The sequence below is a fragment of the Diceros bicornis genome, chromosome 3 (genome assembly GCF_020826845.1).
Source record: "Diceros bicornis minor isolate mBicDic1 chromosome 3, mDicBic1.mat.cur, whole genome shotgun sequence".
Classification (NCBI taxonomy): Eukaryota; Metazoa; Chordata; class Mammalia; order Perissodactyla; family Rhinocerotidae; genus Diceros; species Diceros bicornis.
The window spans coordinates 15,355,588-15,374,634 of NC_080742.1; the positions used below are offsets into that span (position 1 = coordinate 15,355,588).

The 19,047-nt window shown below is 41.1% G+C and overlaps 1 protein-coding gene across 1 annotated transcript in view; it reads left to right on the forward strand.

Moving 5' to 3' along the window:
- The first annotated feature begins 2,559 nt into the window (after window positions 1–2,559).
- The window catches only part of PTPN12 (protein tyrosine phosphatase non-receptor type 12), a 100,089-nt gene continuing 83,601 nt past the window's right edge, over window positions 2,560–19,047 (forward strand). The window contains exon 1 of the mRNA XM_058524076.1: window positions 2,560–2,678. Within this exon, the coding sequence (XP_058380059.1) occupies window positions 2,580–2,678 (99 nt within the window). The 5' untranslated portion in view covers window positions 2,560–2,579. The remainder of the gene's footprint in view (window positions 2,679–19,047) is intronic.

Genomic DNA, 19,047 nt, shown 5'->3' on the forward strand with positions numbered 1-19,047 from the left:
CTGGTTCACAATTCTCTCTTCTCAGAATTGTTAAACCACTCATTGTCTGTATCACTCATCTTGCATGTATTAACTTAAAGGAACTAAGGGTTCACTGTTTTTCCTGTCTCCTGAACTAAGCTATAAGCTCTAAAAGAAGCCATCCCTAAAATTTTTGTCTCTCTCTCTCTCTCTCACACACATACACACACACACACAGCACAACCTCTCATATTTTAAAGTGCTCAAAAAATATCTGTAGATTGAAACAAAACCTAAATATAGTAAAAAGAGGAAAGCACTGCTAAACCTTTCCAAGAGAGTTAAATCCATAAAGATACTTCACATTTGTTTCCTCTAACCTACATCAGATGCCAAAGGTAGCAGCTAAGAATTCCAAGAACACTCAAGTGTTGCAAGAGAGAAGCCTGCCAATATGAGAGAGAAAGACTGCAAAAACACTAGCCAAAATAGGATTCAACAATTCAAACAAGCAACACTTCCCACCAGACTGTCACTACACTGTTACACAACTTATCTAGCATACAGTCTTTATCAATCACTGCCTGGTTTGTACATTCTTTTGACTTATCAAATCTGCCCATTTCTTCACCTACAGTCTAGTTTCTCTCCCAGTTCTGGGGGAAGAGGGTACCTATAGAGAGCTATATTAGTAGGTGATTAAGCCCACATCCAGTGAAACCGAGTCTCAGTATCGGATTAATGTAGACTATTCCAGACCCTTGTTTCAAATAGAGCTTACCTTAGAAATTAAACTATTCCTCTAAGTAAATTTTTAAAATACAGAGCAAAATTGTATCTTTTTACATGCACATATACGCATACAAATACACAGGAAGAGATTTGGAAGGGCACATCTGGAAGTGCATCTTTCTGAGGAGAGGAGTGGATTGGTATATATTAGTTGTATTATTTTAAAGAAAAATATTTTTCTTTAAAACAAAGAGGAAATAGTGTTTTCTTCATACCTATTTTCATACCTATTTTCTTCAATGAGTTTATCATTATATTCCATGGTGCTTCTAAATATTCATCTGGGAAAAGGGGCCTAACACTGATATTTCCTATTTTAGCAAATTCTCTGACCAATCTATCTGTAAAAAATGTCGTTTCTGGGTGTAAGTGACCAAAATAAGTCCATGGATCAAATCTTTCACTTCTATCACATTATCATAAGTTTATGTTCCTTAGTGAGAGGCGATATGGTGGTGTACTGAAAGCAAAAGAATTTGGGTTCTAGTTTGGGCTCTGCTAAAAATATGCTGGTGGACCTCGGGCAAATCACTTTCTTTGTAAAATGGTGAATTAGACCAGCATGGATGTTCTGATTACTAGAAGATGTACAAGACGTATAACAATGTATAAAGTGCATCCTATGGATAAAAGTCTATTATTCAGTTCTAAAGTCCTGCGAATCTAAAGGCAAGAAGACAAATTCCCTTCTATTTAGCAAATACTGAGCCCCCACCATAGGCGTGGTATGTATTAGGACGCACTCTGGATCTCTGGCGCTCACTCGCTGGGTTTAGACGGATTTGCAAAAAGCAAACGTCCTTTCACTCAAAGAGAGTTTCATTTTTCTTGGCCGTAGCCATTCCCCAAAGCGCCAAGGTCTAACTGCCGTCAACACTCAAGCCACCAGTAAGACGAAGACATACCTGCTGTGACCGTGGAGACGACACTACTACAGTTCCCAGCCTTCCTCTCTTCCCACCACCGCCCCCTCCCGCCCCCGCTGCTGGACTTCTGCCGGCCGGGACCTGTAGTCCCATCCCGCGGCTGGCAGCGGCGCGGAAGCACTCTAGAAATACGCCTTTCCCACTAATAGGCGGCTAGACCTCAAATTTCAGCTCAAGTCCTACTCCACCGACTAGGGTCTCCCCCACTCCCTGTCCAACTCCCTTCTCCCAGCGCTCCTCAGACCTAGAGCTTTCCGGGCGGGACCCCGCCCCGGAAGTTGGGTCAAGTCGCCCCGCCGGCAGCCAAAGCGCCTTCCAGCCACTCCTCGCCGGGCTGAGGCCGGCGGGGCGGGCTTGGGGGAGTGGCCCGGAGGCGGGCGGGCGGGGGCGGACCGGCGCGGCGTAGCGCCCGGGGCGGAGCCGCAGCGCGGGACCGCGCGTCTGGGTGGCGGCGGGGGCGCGCCCATGGGGAGAGGCGGCGGCGGCTGCGGCTGCTAGTGGGGAGGGGGGCGGGGAGGAGGAACCGGGAAGGGGGGCAGGGCGAGCGGAGAGCCGAGTTCCTGAGGCGGTGGCGGCGTCTCGGACTGAGGAGGAGGAGGGCGGGGAAGGAGGATGGAGCAAGCGGGGGGTTGGGGTTGGCGCTAGCCGCAGCGGCTCGCCTCTTACTGTGGGAGCGCGGCGGCTGCTCCTGGAAGTTGTGGTGTCGGGAGCCGGGCCGGGGCCGCCGCGGCCGCCGCCTCGGGCGGTGGGGAGGAGGAGGGAGCGGCGGGGTTGGCGGGGGTCAGGAGGGAGGGGACGGGCCGGGGGAGCGAGCTGGGGCAGACAGAGCGGGCTCTGCGCCGGGCGGGCGGGCGGCGGCGGCGGGGGGGGCAGCGGCCGCGGCCGGGGGGACGCGGGAGGATGGAGCAAGTGGAGATCCTGAGGAAATTCATCCAGAGGGTCCAGGCCATGAAGAGTCCGGACCACAATGGGGAGGACAACTTCGCCCGGGACTTCATGGTGAGTCCCTCCCCTCGCCGTCGCCTCCTCTCGCCGGCACCGGAGCCCCCCGCCGCCTCGCCGGGCCGGCCGGGCCGCCGGCGCTTTGTGTGTGGCAGTGAGCAGGGGGCGCGCGCCGGGTGGGCTCGGAGGCTGGCGGGAGGTGATAGATCCGGGCCTCCTTTCCTCTCCACGCGCGTTCGCGGCCCCTTCAGCGGGCGCCTAGGGCGCGAAGAGAGCGGCCGCCGGGCCGTGCCCGCACCCCGCACGGCCGCCCGCGACCCCCTATTGTTTCCCGGGCCAGGAGCCGGAGGCGAGTGCCGTGCAGGCCGGGGGCTGGTCTCCGCTCACCTCCCGGTGCAGCCTGCCCCTCCCGGCGGGCTCGAGACAGGGTGTCTGCCCGGGAGGAGCGGAGCGCGGCCGGCCGAGGCACGGGTGTGGAGGTGGGCATTAACTCGTGGGGTGCCTCTGCTCCAGCTGGTCTCAGAAGTGGGTGGATGGGACCTCTGCCGATTCTAGGTTTGCACTCATTATCTCTGACGCCTGGGAATGGATTGTCCACAAGGAATCTCGTGGTTTGCCTCATTTCCATTCACCCCTGTCCCGTCTCGTGTCCCTTGAGACTCAGGTTTGAGATGGTGTTGCGCTCAGGGTGACTCTAGGTTGAGGGGCTAAGTGTGTGAGAAGGGGGGTTATCCTGAAGGAAGCCTGCTTCGGCTCCCGCGGGGTTATTGCCGAAGGCGGAGGGGATGTGACTATCACTTCCTATCCGGGGTGGGGGTGGGGAACTTGGGAACAATAGTCCTGGTGGGGCGGAGGCGACCGTACGGGCCGAAGCCCTGAACTGGGAGATAACCTTCGCAGCCTGCCCGCCCCCCCACTTTCCGCCCTCCGCTTGTGCAGGCGGGCTGGAGAGGAGGTTAAAAGTCCTGTTCGTGAAATTGCTTTAGATCCATCGCTGAGGGGGTCAGATCCGAAGGCGTGGGACCAGAAGTCGACTTCCTACATTGCCCCCCCACCCTTTATTTTTCTGCTGGACAATGTTCCCTTTAGGGTTGTTTCCCGGCTTAGGAGGCGGTGGTTGCGGCTGCTGCTCCTACGGATATTGCGCAAGACTGGGGCGTTGGAAACCCTGGAGGTCTGGGGAATGGAAAAGGAAGTGGGACTTTGGGAAGTGGTTGCTCCTTAGCCTTGGCGGGGTTTGGGAATGGGAAATAAGCTAGGGAAAATTTTGCTCCTGGGCAAAATACACCTCCAAGAATAATCACTTAACTCCGAAATGCTTGATTGTAAAAAGGATACACAGTTAATTTCTGTAAAAATGAATGAGCGGCAAACATTGGCTAGTTTTTATTTCGAAGTACGGTTGAATTGTTTATAATGTTCAGGTGAAATTAGTACTGAAATACTTTTTCATATTTTGAAGAGACCGGTCTAGTAAAGCATTACCGTTAAAATTGTTAACAGCTTGTTAAGTAAATCCTTGACCTTACACAATATTATAATAGTATTGTTGAGTTTTGTGATTCCCGCCTCCCTAGACCAATAATAGAGGATAGGAGTAAGATTTTGTTAGTGTCTTTTGGAAAGGGTTAAGTTATCTATGCCTTACTTTTTAACATGTTCTCTCGATATTTAGCCTATGTATTTTTGAAAAATTGCTTTTTGATCTGAGAGGGCTAAAGAAAAGGACATTTTCCCATCTTACTATTGAGAATTTTGATTATGTTGGTGTCTTTTGAATGATGTCACAATAATTGGTCGGAGTCCCGTTTTGCTGCTCTTTAGCAAAAATAGAAGAAAATATTTACTTAGAATATTTAAAACTAGTCTTTACAGTCTTATTTTGGTTATGGGTGAAGAGGTGCTGCGGTCCCTGGCCACTTCTCCTTTGTATGCTAGTCGTCTTGTTATCCCTGGTCATATCCTGTCAGGAAAGAGCATTGTTTGGTGATGCAGGCCATCAGGACAGGTGCCCAGTCTTTGAACTTCAGTACTGGGGAAGTAGCCTTAGGATTCATGCTTTGGGGATGAGTCAGGGATTCCTATTGGAGATTTCATTTCTCAAGGACTAAATGAGTTTCCTTTTTCTTCCATAATACCTAGGGAGAGCTAGGTGACTACATTTGAGATTTGATGACTAAAGGTATTCTTTTATAGTGCTTGCTTTTTTTATTCCATGACTTGATAAGCAATAGCTATAATTAAGACTTCTAATTGGTGCTGCTTTTTCCCTTTACTGGAAGGCTGGGGGGAAACCATGTCCCCTCTGCCATGAAAAGAGAATAGAATCAGGTGATAGATTCTAACTGTTCTTATCTTTAAATTCTGATGTGGATTAAAAAATGCATTTTTAAATTTTAGCATTTTAGAACCGAGCCTTAGAGATAAACTAGCTATTATAACCCTATTCAGTTATAAAGTAATAATGTTCGTTATTTCAAATTCATAAATTATAGAGTAATATTTGATAATACCTTACCTTTAGGAAAATGGAGTGGGCATCTAAACTGCTCTTTCCATTATTCTGTCCAGCCTTTCTGTAGTCTCATCACCCAGAGACACTGTCTGTTAGTGTTTTAATGCTTCTCTGTGACCATACTACATATACCATTTTATATTCTTGAGTTTTTTCCAACTTGTTTTAATAAGCATTTTTCATTTGTAAAAATAATTTCAAGTGGCTATATAATATTTCACCTGGTGACGATTTTATAGCTTAACCATTTCCTTATGGTTGAATGTTTAGGACATTTGTTTTCTGCTATTTTATATCATAATTCTGTAATAAACATTTATGCATGAAACTTCTTTATTTTGGATTATTGCAAAAGATATCTTCCAGTAGTGGAAGTACTATATAAAAGGATATAAACATTTAATATATGTTTATAAATAACTTTTTGAAGAAGTTGTGTCAGTTTATACAACTGTCAGTAATATATGAGTGTTCATATAATAATTATCTTGATCTTCAGTAATTTGGTTGAAAAATGGTATCTTGTGTAAATTTGAATTTCTTAATGACTAGTGAGGGTAAGATTTTTCCACTTGACATTATTCTATGAGTTGTCTTTTCTTGGCCTTAGCCTGTTGTGCTCCTCATCCTCTTAAAGAGGAGAAAACTAAGGTATGGAGATGGTGAAAGCTACAGCACTGAGATGATTACTTACATGTTGAAGGTTAAAGAGCTAATTTGGGGCCTATCCAGAACTTGATCTCAACTATCTCAACTTATAATCTTCTTTACAAGATGGCAGACAGTGATCATGACAAGAAAATGTATAAGGTAGGGTGGTGCACATTCATGTTTGGCAGACCTGGGTTTTACTCACGTCTCTGTCACATCTCTGACCTTGGGCAGGCTGCTTAAATGAAAAAGAGAAGACTGAGTTCTCTCATCTTTAAAAGAAGAAAAATGCTACCTACTTCCCAGGGCTGAAGTATGGGACTAATATTTAGGTCATCATCTCTAACAAATTATTGTGCTGAGATCTGTATATTTCCATACAGCTAATTTGTGTAGTCAGTTACAGATAACTAGAGATAGAAGGAAAGATGTATCTAGGCTTTTGTTTTCATTTTCTTTTGCTTTTTAAAGCTGTATCATGTCTAATTAAAGTGTTGAAACAAGAAGTAGATTTATTCTGATCAAGCTAAAGGTTATCTAATGTGCATTAGACACTTGTATATAAAAAAATCAAAAGATGACACTTAAAGCTACAAACACATGGCAGTTTCAGCTTAAAGACCAGTTCTCACTCCACTTATAAAGGTGAAAACAATTTAATGAGTGGACTCAGTGGAGTATTTAAAAAACAGGATGCAGCAGAGGTGTGAATTATAGTACTTTTTTGTGAAACATTGGGAGAAGAGGATTTATGAACATTTTTCTAAGGCTCAACTGGGTTATAATAGCAAGCCGTCCTATGTTAGAATGGTATTTAAAATAACTGATATTTTAAGTTAATCTGAACTTAATTTATCAATCAAAGGTAACCATAGAACTACCATAGGAGTTATGCATTTCGGGGGATTTATAATATAAAACCATCTGTTCTACAAATAGTAACCCTGACAGAATTGCTCACAACAGCCAGTTTGCTTGCTTTATTATGATTGAATAATTGTTATATTGTTTTTATCTTACTATGGTAGTGTTAGTGATTTTATAATTATTTTAAGTTCAAAGGAAATTAATATTTTTCATTCCTGCTATATGCTAAACACTGTGCCAGATATTTTACACTCTGTCTTATATCAACAATTTATGAGGTAGATAGAACCTGTGTCTTACAGACGAGGAAAAACACTCTGAGAAGCTGAGTATCTTGCCTGACTTCAAAACCTCTCTTCTTTTTATCCTGTTTCTCCAGGATGCCTCTGAGATCCCTTAGGTGGCTGGGATTAGGCTAGTGGTGGAGGGCGCATCACCACGCAAAAGGATGGAGGTTTTAAAGTTGAAGATAGTTAGGGATCGGTAGATAATCTGCTGTAGCTGATGCAGCAGTTCTCACACCTTTTGGTCTCGAGTTCTTTATACTCTTAAAAGTCATTGAGGACCCCAGAGAGCTTTTGTTTGTTTACAAAACAGATATTTTTTTTAAAAAATTCACTTTAAAATAATGATGTTAGGGGCCGGCCTGGTGGCACAAGCGGTTAAGTGTGCGCGCTCCGCTGCAGCGGCCCGGGGTTCGCCGGTTTGGATCCCGGGCGCGCACCAATGCACGAGCCGTGCTGTGGCGGTGTCCCATATAAAGTGGAGGAAGATGGGCATGGATGTTAGCCCAGGGCCAGTCTTCCTCAGCAAAAAAGAGGAAGATTGGCAGATGTTAGCTCAGGGCCGATCTTCCTAACAAAAAAATAAATAAATAAAATAATGATGATAAACCCATTCCATATTAACTTGTATACTGTATTTTATGACAAGTAATTATTATTCAAAACAAAAAATAATTAGAAGCAGCATTTCTGTATTTTTGCAAATTTCTTTAATGTCTGGCTTAATAGAGCTGGATTCTCATATCTACTGCCTTCATACTGTTGCAATGACACATTTCACACGGTATCACATCATGTACCTTCTAGAAAACTCCACTTTACACTCCTAGGAGAATGAAAGTGATAAAAAAAATTATTGGACTAAGGTCTGTGCATTCTCTTATTTACAGATGAGGAAACGTCACTTAGTACTACTAGGGAAAGAGTTTTGACCTCATAGGCTCCCAGAAGTGGTCTGGGAGTGGGCCATCCCTGGACCATTCTTGGAAAACCAGTGAGGTGATGCATGGTAAAAGCTAAAGGTGATGTTGAGAAAGTCAGGTAGGGGTCAGATGGTGAAGGTTCTTGCATTATTGCTATATTTAATTCTATAGGTAATAGTAATTTTGAGCAGTTCTGCACTACAACTCTGAGTCACAGGGAAAATGGACAGGTGTTAAGAAAATAGACATGCTAGCTGAACACTCCAGCAGTGTTTGCCCACCTATGAGCACCCCCACCCCACCCTGATTAACTATGAGCCTTCAGTTATATCATTCAGATAGGTTCTGGTAGAAAAGCTGAGAATCACTACTATGGGTCTCTGGAAAGCCACTGACAGGTAAGCAGTCATTTGACAGATTTGTGTTGTAGAAAGTTGATTCTGATGGCAGTATGAAGGATGGATTAGCAGATGAAAGAGAGCATTTTGGAAGCTGTTGAAATGTAAGAAGGTATGAAGACCTGATCTAAACTAAGACGGGAGTAGAGAGTATATAAGGATCTGATAAGGATTAGTAAAGAAGTCTCACTGATTAACTAGATGTGGGTAGTAAAGGAGAAAGGAATATTTTAGTATGACTTCAAAGTTTCTAGCTTGTTATGCTATAACCCAAGTTAGAAGGTGCCATTTGGTAGGGTAAAGAATAAGGGAGGAGAAACAAGCATAAGATGGTGGGAGGAAATTTCAAGGGAGAAGAGAATGAGTTTAGTTTTCGACATGTTAAAACTCAGGTGCCTCTGAGACATCTAGTAGAAATGGAGAGCTCAAGAGAGCTGACAGGATGGAGTTCAAGATTTGGGAGTCAACATATAAGCATGCAGCTAGCCCTAGTAGTCTAGTGGTTAAGATCCTGAGCTCTCATCGCCGAGGCCTGGGTCCATTTCCCCTTTGCCAGTCATGGAACCACACCACCCACTTGTTGGTTGTCCTATCGTGGAGACTGCATGTTGCTGTGCTGCTGAAAGCTATGCCACTGGTATTTCACATACCAGCAGGGTCACCCATGGTGGACAGGTTTTAGCAGAGCTTCTAGATTAAGACAGACTAGGAAGAAGGACCTGGCCACCCACTTACAAAAAATTTGCAGCGGAGCATTGTCTGATATAGTACTGGAAGACGAGAGGAGAGGATGGTGTAAAAAGACTGGGCAGGGTTCAGCTCTCCTGTGCACAGGGTCACTGGGACTCAATGGCCCTAACAACAAATACAAGCCTGTGAAAGGTAGTTGAAAGCATGGGAGTGAATGAGTTTATTCAGACAAGCATATAGCGTGACCAGCTTTACCTTGAAAAGCATCAGCTTTTTTTTTTTTTTTTCCTGAGGAAGATCAGCCCTGAGCTAACATCCAGGCCAATCCTCCTCTTTTTGCTGAGGAAGACCAGCCCTAAGCTAACATCTATTGCCAATCCTCCTCCTTTTTTTCCCTTTTTTACCTCCCCAAAGCCCCAGTAGATAGTTGTATGTCATAGTTGCACATCCTTCTAGTTGCTATGTGGGACGCAGCTTCAGCATGGCCGGACAAGCGGTGCGTCGGTGCGCGCCCGGATCCGAACCCGGGCTGCCAGTAGCTGAGCGCGCACTTAACTGCTAAGCCATCCGGCCTACCCCAGCATCAGCATTTAAAGAGCAACCCAGAAAGGAAGTGCTATTGATTCTTCCTGAGAAGGTGTAGTCAAAGAAGAGGGAAGGGAACCCAGAGCATGTCAGAAAAGCCTGGGAGAGTTTCAGGAAAGTAGTTACCAAAGTCAAATAATTCTGGGAGGACCGGTAAGGTGAGGTTGAGAAAGTACCCATTCTTTTGGCCAAGTAGGAGTGATTTGGTGACTAGAAAAAGCAGTTTGAGGTTGGGGTATGGGAAGAAGCCAGCTTATAGTGGGTTGAGGAGAAAATAGGTGAAGTGGATATAAGTTCCTTCCATTTACTTTAACATTTGGAAAGTAGATTGCAGAAGTTAGAGGAAGACACAGATTGAAGGAGAGCTCCCCTCCCACCCTCAGCCTTTTAAAAAAAAGATAAGATAGAGACAGTATTTTTCATATATTTGTATGTACATCTTTTGTGAAGTGATTGCTATTTAAATATAATTTTAAAAGACAAGTAACAAGAACTTGTCTTTTGGTTAAATAAGACCTCTAAAGTTTTTGGTTTAAAGTTTGGATTTGAGATGTTAGAAAACAGGAGGGGAGGAAAGACTGAAAGCCTGGCAAGATCTTATGCTGCATAGGCTAGATAAGTATAAAAATTTTCATTGTTAAACTGTTCAACATTGTGGCTTATAGATGTTTTAAAAATTATTATCAGCTTTATTGAGATAGAATTCACCTACAATAAAATTCATTCATTTAACCTGTACAATTTAATAGTTTTTAGTATAGTCACAAAATTGTACAACCATTCCTACAATCAGTTTTTATCATCCCAAAAAGAAACCCCATACTCATTAATACAGTCATTCCTCCCTCTCTCCCTCCTCCCCACAACCCTAAGCAACCACTAATCTACCTTCTGTCTCCATAGATTTGCCTGTTCTGGACATTTCGTATAAATGGAATCATACACTATGTGGTGTTTTGTGACTGACTTCTTTGACTTAACACAGCGTTTTCAAGGTTGATCCATGTTGTAGCATGGACCAGAATACTTCGTTCCTTTTTATGACTGAATATTGTGTTGTATGGATAATATCACATTTTGTTTATCTGTTCATCCATTGATTGACATTTGAGTCGTTTCCAGTTTTTGAAATAGTTTGTGTTATGCAATAACACATTAGATGTAATATAATAATATTTGGTATTATGAATAATGCTACTATATGAATATTTGTGTATAACTTTTTGTTAGGATATATGTTTTCTTTTTTTTTTTTTTTTTTGTGAGGAGGCTTGGCCCTGAGCTAACATCTGCCAATCCTCCTCTTTTTCCTGAGGAAGACTGGCCCTGGGCTAACATCCATGCCCATCTTCCTCCACTTTATATGGGACGCCGCCATAGCATGGCTTGACAAGCGGTGTGTCGGTGCGCGCCCGGGGTCCAAACAGGTGAACCCCGGGCCGCCGCAGCGGAGCGCAAGCACTTAACTGCTTGCACCACCGGGCCGGCCCCCTAGGATATATGTTCTCGATTATCTTGGGTATGTACCTAGGAGTAGAATTACTGAGTTATATGAAAACTCAATGTTTAACATTTTGAGGAACTGCCAGACTGGTATCCAAAGCTGCTGCACATTTTACATTCCCAGCAATATCTCTGCATCCTCACCAACACTTGTTATTGTCTGTCTTTTTGATTATAGCCATCCTAGTGGGTGTGACGTGGTATCTGGTGATTGGCTTGTAGGTTTTTAAAATATTTCAGTTTATATAAATGGTGCTGTATGTCTAACATGTCTTTCAAAGCTAGAGTGATAGGAAATATTTTTTGGTCCTTGCATTTGAGCTAATCTTAGTGCTTTCCCAATGCCACTGGTTAGTTAAGATTTTCTTTTTTGTTTTTTTAATAATTTTATTTATTTATTTTTTTCCCCCCAAAGCCCCAGTAGATAGTTGTATGTCATAGCTGCACATCCTTCTAGTTGCTGTATGTGGGACGCGGCCTCAGCATGGCCGGAGAAGCGGTGCGTCGGTGTGCGCCCGGGATCTGAACCCAGGCCGCCAGCGGCGGAGCGCGCGCACTTAACTGCTAAGCCACGGGGCCGGCCCTAGTTAAGATTTTCTTATCCATTCTTTTATGGGTGTCCAGCCAAACATGTTTATATTTTAATTAACTTCACAAATGAATGTGAACTCTTAAGTAACTCTCCAGACATGGCTTGCTGAGACAGCACCCTAAAAATTTACCTCAAATGTTAATTCTCAAGAATGTTTTACTATATTTACTTTTATAATATCATTAGCTTTTTTTCCTTCAGTGTTTGACGTTTAGTATGGAAAAGGTTTTTGAAAGATTGAAACTGAAAGTAAGAGATTAACATTTAGATTAAAACTTTTTGGTTCATATGTTAAACACTTGTGTTTCTGTAGCACTCAGTTCATTAGATTCATAAACATTTACATTTCTGACTTCCCCAGACTGAAAGCCTCCAAGGCTAGAGACTGAGACTTAATTATCTCTGTTTCCCCATTGTTTAATATAGTACCTGCCATTAATAGGCATTAAGGGCCATTGTGTGAGCAGAAATTGTAGGCGTGCTTAATGCTATAAGACAGATTTATTCTTCAGGTGGATTCTTCAAATGACCCAAGAGGCTTGTTTCTTAGACCAGTATGAGAACTACTTCTCCTCCTCTTATGCATACAGGTGGGCTTACACAGCTGTGGTTGTATTTTCATATACAGTGAAAAAGAAAATACGAGGTAAAGTACTAGACTGAATTCAATAAAACTTTTAAATAAATGTGATTTTATTTATTGTAATTTCTTCTACATAAATACGAAAAAGAGTACAGTACGTATATGTCTCTGAACACTGCTTGGTATACGTAGGGATTCAGGCAACCACTTAAAAGTAACTACTGTGTATCTCCCACCCCACCAATCATACTTCGGGGACATTACCTTAGAATATTAATTTTAATAAAATGTTCACTTTTTAAACTTTTGGTTTTAGATTTCATTAATAAAATCTAGATATCATGTCACTGGCATCTCTTCAGAAATAGTGGTATTTTGTAACTTGTGGGTGTTTTGGGAGTAATTTCAGCAATAGCTGTTGTTCTCTTCTTGCCTCTAGTTTCTTGCCTCATCCGATCCATTCCACATATCATACTCACTTTCCTAAAATACCACTTGCAAGTGTTGGCATCTGTGGAATAATGGAAAGCATACTGGTTGTAAAATCTGGAGATGTGAGTTTGAGTCCCAGTGTTGCTGCTTAGTTTTATGTTTTCTTTAATACATTTATATAGGACCATATTGGAAACATGGTTTTATTTTTATTATCAAAAAATGTAAATTCAAAGAAAAACTTCAAGACTCGCTTTGATTTGAGTTTTCTGTGAGATTTTGAGACTGCACATTTGCGACCAGAACCAAAGTGAGAAAGGAAAGGAGTTCTAGATCCCATGCTACAAAAATGTGGAGAATAGCTTTTCTGGACACTTGCCACATTGTGTACAGTGGATTTACTCATAAGTCATGGACCCTTTAATGTTAAAAGACACACCAAAACTGTTTAGAAATTAAGGAACTTGTTACAGGTTTTACAGGTAGAAGTTGGCAGGGCTGAGTTTGACCCAAGTTATCAAAGCAGGTGCTTTTTCTATGACATAATATTGCGTAAGCCAACAATGGCATTCTTATTATTTAGGAGAAAAGTCAATAAAGAAAAAAAAAATGGAGCATAAATATCCTGAAAATTATAGAAAAATTCTTTTTCAGTAATTGAAGCAGCCTACTTCCAAAGTAGCTAGTAAGCTAGTAAGTGAAAAAAGAATTTATTGCAATAGAATACTGCCCTTGAGCTGCTTGAAGGACAGGAACCATCCATAGCCTGGGTGACTCTTCTCTTCATTTCAGCCCCTCTGTCTTCCTATGGTTCTCCATATTTGTCAGTTTCTCTGTCTCTAGGGCTGCTTGAATACTTGTCTTTGCTTCTCTGTGCACCTGCTTTACTCTTATTTCTGCATTTTGGCTTTCACTGTATGGGGCTGCATGTGCTGAATAAAGGGATCCCTTATGGTGATCTAACCTATCTCATCAACTTGATCTAAGTTTAGGGGAAGAGTTCAAAATGACTAGAATTGTTGTATCTCACTTTCACATTTCTGAAAAAATCAATCAGCTTGCCAGTGAGATGGGTATTGTGTAGTATAAATGTGTGAAGTTGACCAAGGTGGAGAGCTTATTCAGATGTGTATGGAAGGGACTTTTCTTAGGGAAAGAGAAGGATAGTTCACTAACTAGGCAGGCGGCCCGAAGAGTATCTAGTACAAAAATCCTTGAAGCAAAACTGAAAAAAAGAATTAACTACTATTTTAAGGTTTCAGCTCCAAATAAACTGTACCCACCTTCTTCCAGGGAAGGAAAAAAGAAACATAAAGAGTCCTTGTGACTTGAGAGAACATACTGTTGGCTCTGGCAGAGTGTTATTTCACATATGCAGTACCTATTAAACATCAGGCAAATTTTTAAGGTTTCTGTGTCAAAACTATAAAATTAAGATAATCTATAAGCTGCATGTTTTTGGTACCGAAGATTTAAATTGTAATTTTTCAGTGTTAAAATATGGAACCAGAGCATTACCTTCTTGCAAGGAAATAGTCTAAAGATCACTTTATCAAAGTATTGTATCTAGTCATTCTTTATTCACTCCCTGAATATATGTTTGAAGTATATTACTATCTGGGCCGGCCCCATGGCTTAGCAGTTAGGTGCGCGCGCTCCGCTGCTGGCGGCCCGGGTTCGGATCCCGGGCGCGCACCGAGGCACTGCTTCTCCGGCCATGCTGAGGCCGCATCCCACATACAGCAACTAGAAGGCTGTGCAACTATGACATACAGCTATCTGCTGGGGCTTTGGGGTGGGGGCGAATTTTGAAATATATCGCTATCTGAAAGACTAATATGTTTTCTTTACAACACATTTTGCATTAATAAAATAAATTAACTATAGTTACTTTAGTTCCCAAGTGATCTAAAATTTAAGTACTGTAATACTGTGTTTGCCTGCTTGTCAGTGTGCCTGTCTCTGTGCTATGTGTATCTGCCTGCCTCTGCACCTCCCTGTGCACCTCTACTCATCTTTCTCTATCAACTCTGTCTATTGGCCTGTTTGTGCCTAAGATTCATTAATGTGTGTTGGAAATGGGTGTTAGAGATAACTCAGGATGTACTGTGTAATTTAGAAGTGTTCTGTAATTTATGCTTACTTGTTTGTAATTCTTTATTTCTAATACTACTGTAAATAGATTATATATAAATGCCAAGGAGGAACATAGAGTAGGTGGATATCAAAAGTAGGATTTTGCAGCTGAAGTAATTGAATCAGTTCAAATATTATCTCTAAATCCATTCACTGGCATTATTAGATGTTGCACAAAATAAAAATTTTTAAATTACTTTAGAATTTAGATAGTTGAAGATTAATTATTAAAGTAAGAGAAATATGGTTTTAATGTTTAATATACCAGATGCTTTGGTCTTTTCATTTTGTGTGATAGTAAAGAGAGTAGATATTTTAATAGTTCAAAAGCTAGAAACAAAATTTTTCTTTGTGAAGTCAACATTTCAAAGAAATTATTATTAATTGTAAAATGAAGGCTTAAAGTAAGGTTTATTGAATGAGTAAGTAGGTAGACGTTGGCTAGATCCATGTCCTCTGCCCCTTCTTCATTCCTTTAACCCCCACTCTCAGCTGATTTCAGCCTCTACTGTTTTGCCAAAATTTTATTTACTATTGTTGCCTTAGATCTCCTGGACGTATCCAGTAGATACTGTATCGTGGTTTGTATCTTTCTTGATACCTCTTGAGCATTCAGCGCTGTTGACTTTTTAAGTCCTTTTTTTCCCTTGATGTTGAAGTATCACTTTTACCTGTTTTTTCACCTACCTTAGTCTCTCTCCTCTATTATTGGCTCAGATGTAGCATACTTTGTTTTTCATGCTCTTAGGTCCTAAGGGAAGTATAATGGAATACTTAAATATTTAGAAATAAGGAAGAATCTTGCTAATCTTGTAAAACTGACTACAGTGACATGGCTTGTTCTAATGCTGCTTAAGAGTTTCAAAGAATAATAAAATATTGATATTTTCTCATACCCTACATTCTTGTGATGGCTGGTGGATTACTTTTAAAGTATTTTTGGAAAATGCAACTGAAAACTACAAGTATAGGTTGAGTATTTAACCAAGACATTTAATTTTCTATCATTGCTTTATTATATGCCAGTTTTTATATTGTTTATAAGTCATATATTGTTTGCAAACCATATATTGTTTATACCATATCTAATATTTTCAAGTGTGTTCCAAAATGATTTCACCATTTGTTATTTTTCTTGTTAAAGAAGGTTTAGAAATTTTTATTTTAAAATAGAATGTAGCTTGAATAGATATATAAATTGTTACTATTTTATCTTTAAGATATAGTGTAGCTAGACAAGAGAAGAGAAAGAATCTTTGATACTAGTGGGAGGGAATCTTTTTTTTTTTTTTTTTAATTGGTTTATAACATTGTAAAAATTTCAGGTGTACATCATTGTACTTCTATTTCTGCATGGACTACATCATGTTCACCACCAAAATACTAATTACAACCCATCACCACACACATGTACCAAATTATCCCTTTCACCCTCCTCCCTCCCCCCTTCCCCTCTGGTAACCACCAATCCAATCTCTGTCCCTATGTGTTTGTTTATTGTTGTTATTATCTACTACTTAATGAAGGAAATCATACGATATTTGACCTTCTCCCTCTGACTTATTTCACTTTGCATTATACCCTCAATGTCCATCCACGTTGTCACAAATGCCTGGATTTCATCGTTTCTTATGGCTGAGTAGTATTCCATTGTGTATATATACCACATCTTCTTTATCCATTCGTCCCTTGATGGGCACTTAGGTTGCTTCCAAGTCTTGGCTATTGTGAATAATGCTGCAGTGAACACAGGGGTGCATGTACCTTTACAAATTGGTGTTTTCAAGTTCTTTGGATAAATACCCAACAGTGGAATAGCTGGATCATATGGTAGTTCTATCCTTGATTTTTTGAGGAATCTCCATACTGTTTTCCATAGTGGCTGCACCAGTTTGCACTCCCACCAGCAGTGTATGAGAGTGTGGGAGGGAATCTTAATTATAGGAGGTTAAGGAGGGTATGTGTAAGTGGCAGGAAAGAAAGGACCAGACAGAAGTAGCATATCTTTGTGATATATTTGATTTTAGCAATCTGAGTGTCTAGCATTATATTGGATACTCCAGTTGATGTAGATCACAACAGTTATATCTGGATTAAACCCAGCCATTACTTACTCTCTGTGTAATTTTGAGTAAGTTATTTAAGCTACTCTCAATCTTAGTTTCCTCATCCATTAAACAAGAATATTTTGCAGTGTGAGAATTAGTAATAATATGAGTAAAAGAAGTAGTGTAGTGTCAGATGTTATTCTAAATAAATGATAGGAAGGAAGAGCCATTGAGGGTATTAAGTGAGAAGTGAAATAAATGTGAGGAGAAAAGGCAACCCCTCGCTCTTTTTCTCTTTTGAACTCTTTGGTGATAGAGAAAAAATAATGTGTATGGTGTATTTAATTATCTGAAGATATCAGTGATAGTAACTTGGGAGTCTTAACTTTATTCTCCAAGCCAGTGATCTCCAAACTTTTGATCACAGGAAAAATTTTTGAGCATGTACCTTCTCAATATAGTTTCATTAACTTTTAAATTTTATACTTGTGCTATTATGCTAAAATTTATTATTTTCAAATATATATCAAAAATTAGAATAGGATGAGATAAAGCCTATGCAATGAATTTTCCTAAATTATAAAAAATTATTTACTGATGGCACATAAAGCATATTTGCTGAGTAAAATTATAATATTTTGTAAAAATCTTGATTTTAACACTTTATGAAATTGTGAATCAAAAGACTAGTTCAGAGTTTGATGGCTTCCATAGATTAAAAAGATATATAATAACGATATATAGTTTCAAATGGTTTACTAAATCATCATGTTTATTTTTTCATTCAATATTTATTGAATGCCCACTATGTGCCAGGCATTATCCAAGACCCTAAAGATTTAAAACTCCTCATGGAGCTATTCTATTGGCAATAGTCAAAGAATAATCTAATAAACAAGTAAATATATAGTAGGTCAGATGTTAAGTGCTATGGAGAACAATAAAACAGAGTAAGGAAGAAAAGTAGTAGAGTGTATCAGTTATCTATTACCACAATGATATTGTGTAGCAACCACAAAACCCTAGTGGTATACAGTAACTGTTTTTACATGTTCTTGGTTGTCAGCTAGGCAGCTTTGCTGATCTTGCCTGGGTTTGTTCATGTTTTTGGGGGCCGGCTGATTGTCAGCACAACTAGCCTGGCTGTGGCTGCGGTGACTGGGATTGCTTGTCCCTGCTCCACGTTTCTCATTTCCCAGTAGGCTACCCGACACATTCTCATGGCTGTGGCAGAGGTGCAAGTGAGGGGAAACAATGCAAGGCCTATCTAGACTTGGAACTGGCATGCTGTCGCTTCTGTCACATTCTATTGGCCAAAGCAAATTATAACACCACCTCAACTTCAAGGAGTGGGGAAATAGATACCACTTTTTTTTTTTTTTTTTAGATTTTAATTTTATTTATTTATTTTATTTTCCCCCAAAGCCCCAGTAGATAGTTGTATGTCACAGCTGCACATCCTTCTAGTTGCTGTATGTGGGACGCGGCCTCAGCATGGCCGGAGAAGCGGTGCGTCGGTGCGCGCCTGGGGTCCGAACCCGGGCTGCCAGCGGCGGAGCTCGCGCACTTAACCACTAAGCCATGGTGCCGGCCCTAGATACCACTTTTTAAACCAGAAGAACTTCAACGTCACATGTGGTTTTAATATAGGAAGGGTTGAAAAATAGGCTATTATGATGATCAATCTACTGTATGACAGGTGTAGAAGATATTATTACATGGGTGGTTAAGACATTGAACCAAGACTTGAAATAGTGAGGGAGTGAGCCATACAGTTATCTGTGAGAAGAGCTTTCCAGACAGAAAGAATGTTAAGTGCCCAAGGACCTGAGTTAAGAGAGTTGAAGGAGTATCAAGGAAGCCAGCGTGCTTGAGCAGAATGGATGAGGAAGAGACTAATAGATTTGCAGTAGAGTTATGGCAGACCATCTAGGTTCTTGTAGGTCATTATAAGGACTGGCTCTTACTCTAGGTGAGATGAGAACCTTTTGGGTTTTACTCTTAGGTATGACGTTATCTTACATTTTAACAGGATCACTTGGGCTGCAGTGTGGAGAATAAAATGTAGAGGAGTAAAGGCAGAAGCAGAGACCACTTAGAAAGCTATTCTAGTGGTTCAAGCAGGAGGGCCTGAGGATAATGACAGTGAATATGAAGAAAAGGGATGAATTTGGAGGGCAGTTCTGAGGTAGCATTCACAAGACTTGGTGATATTGGAG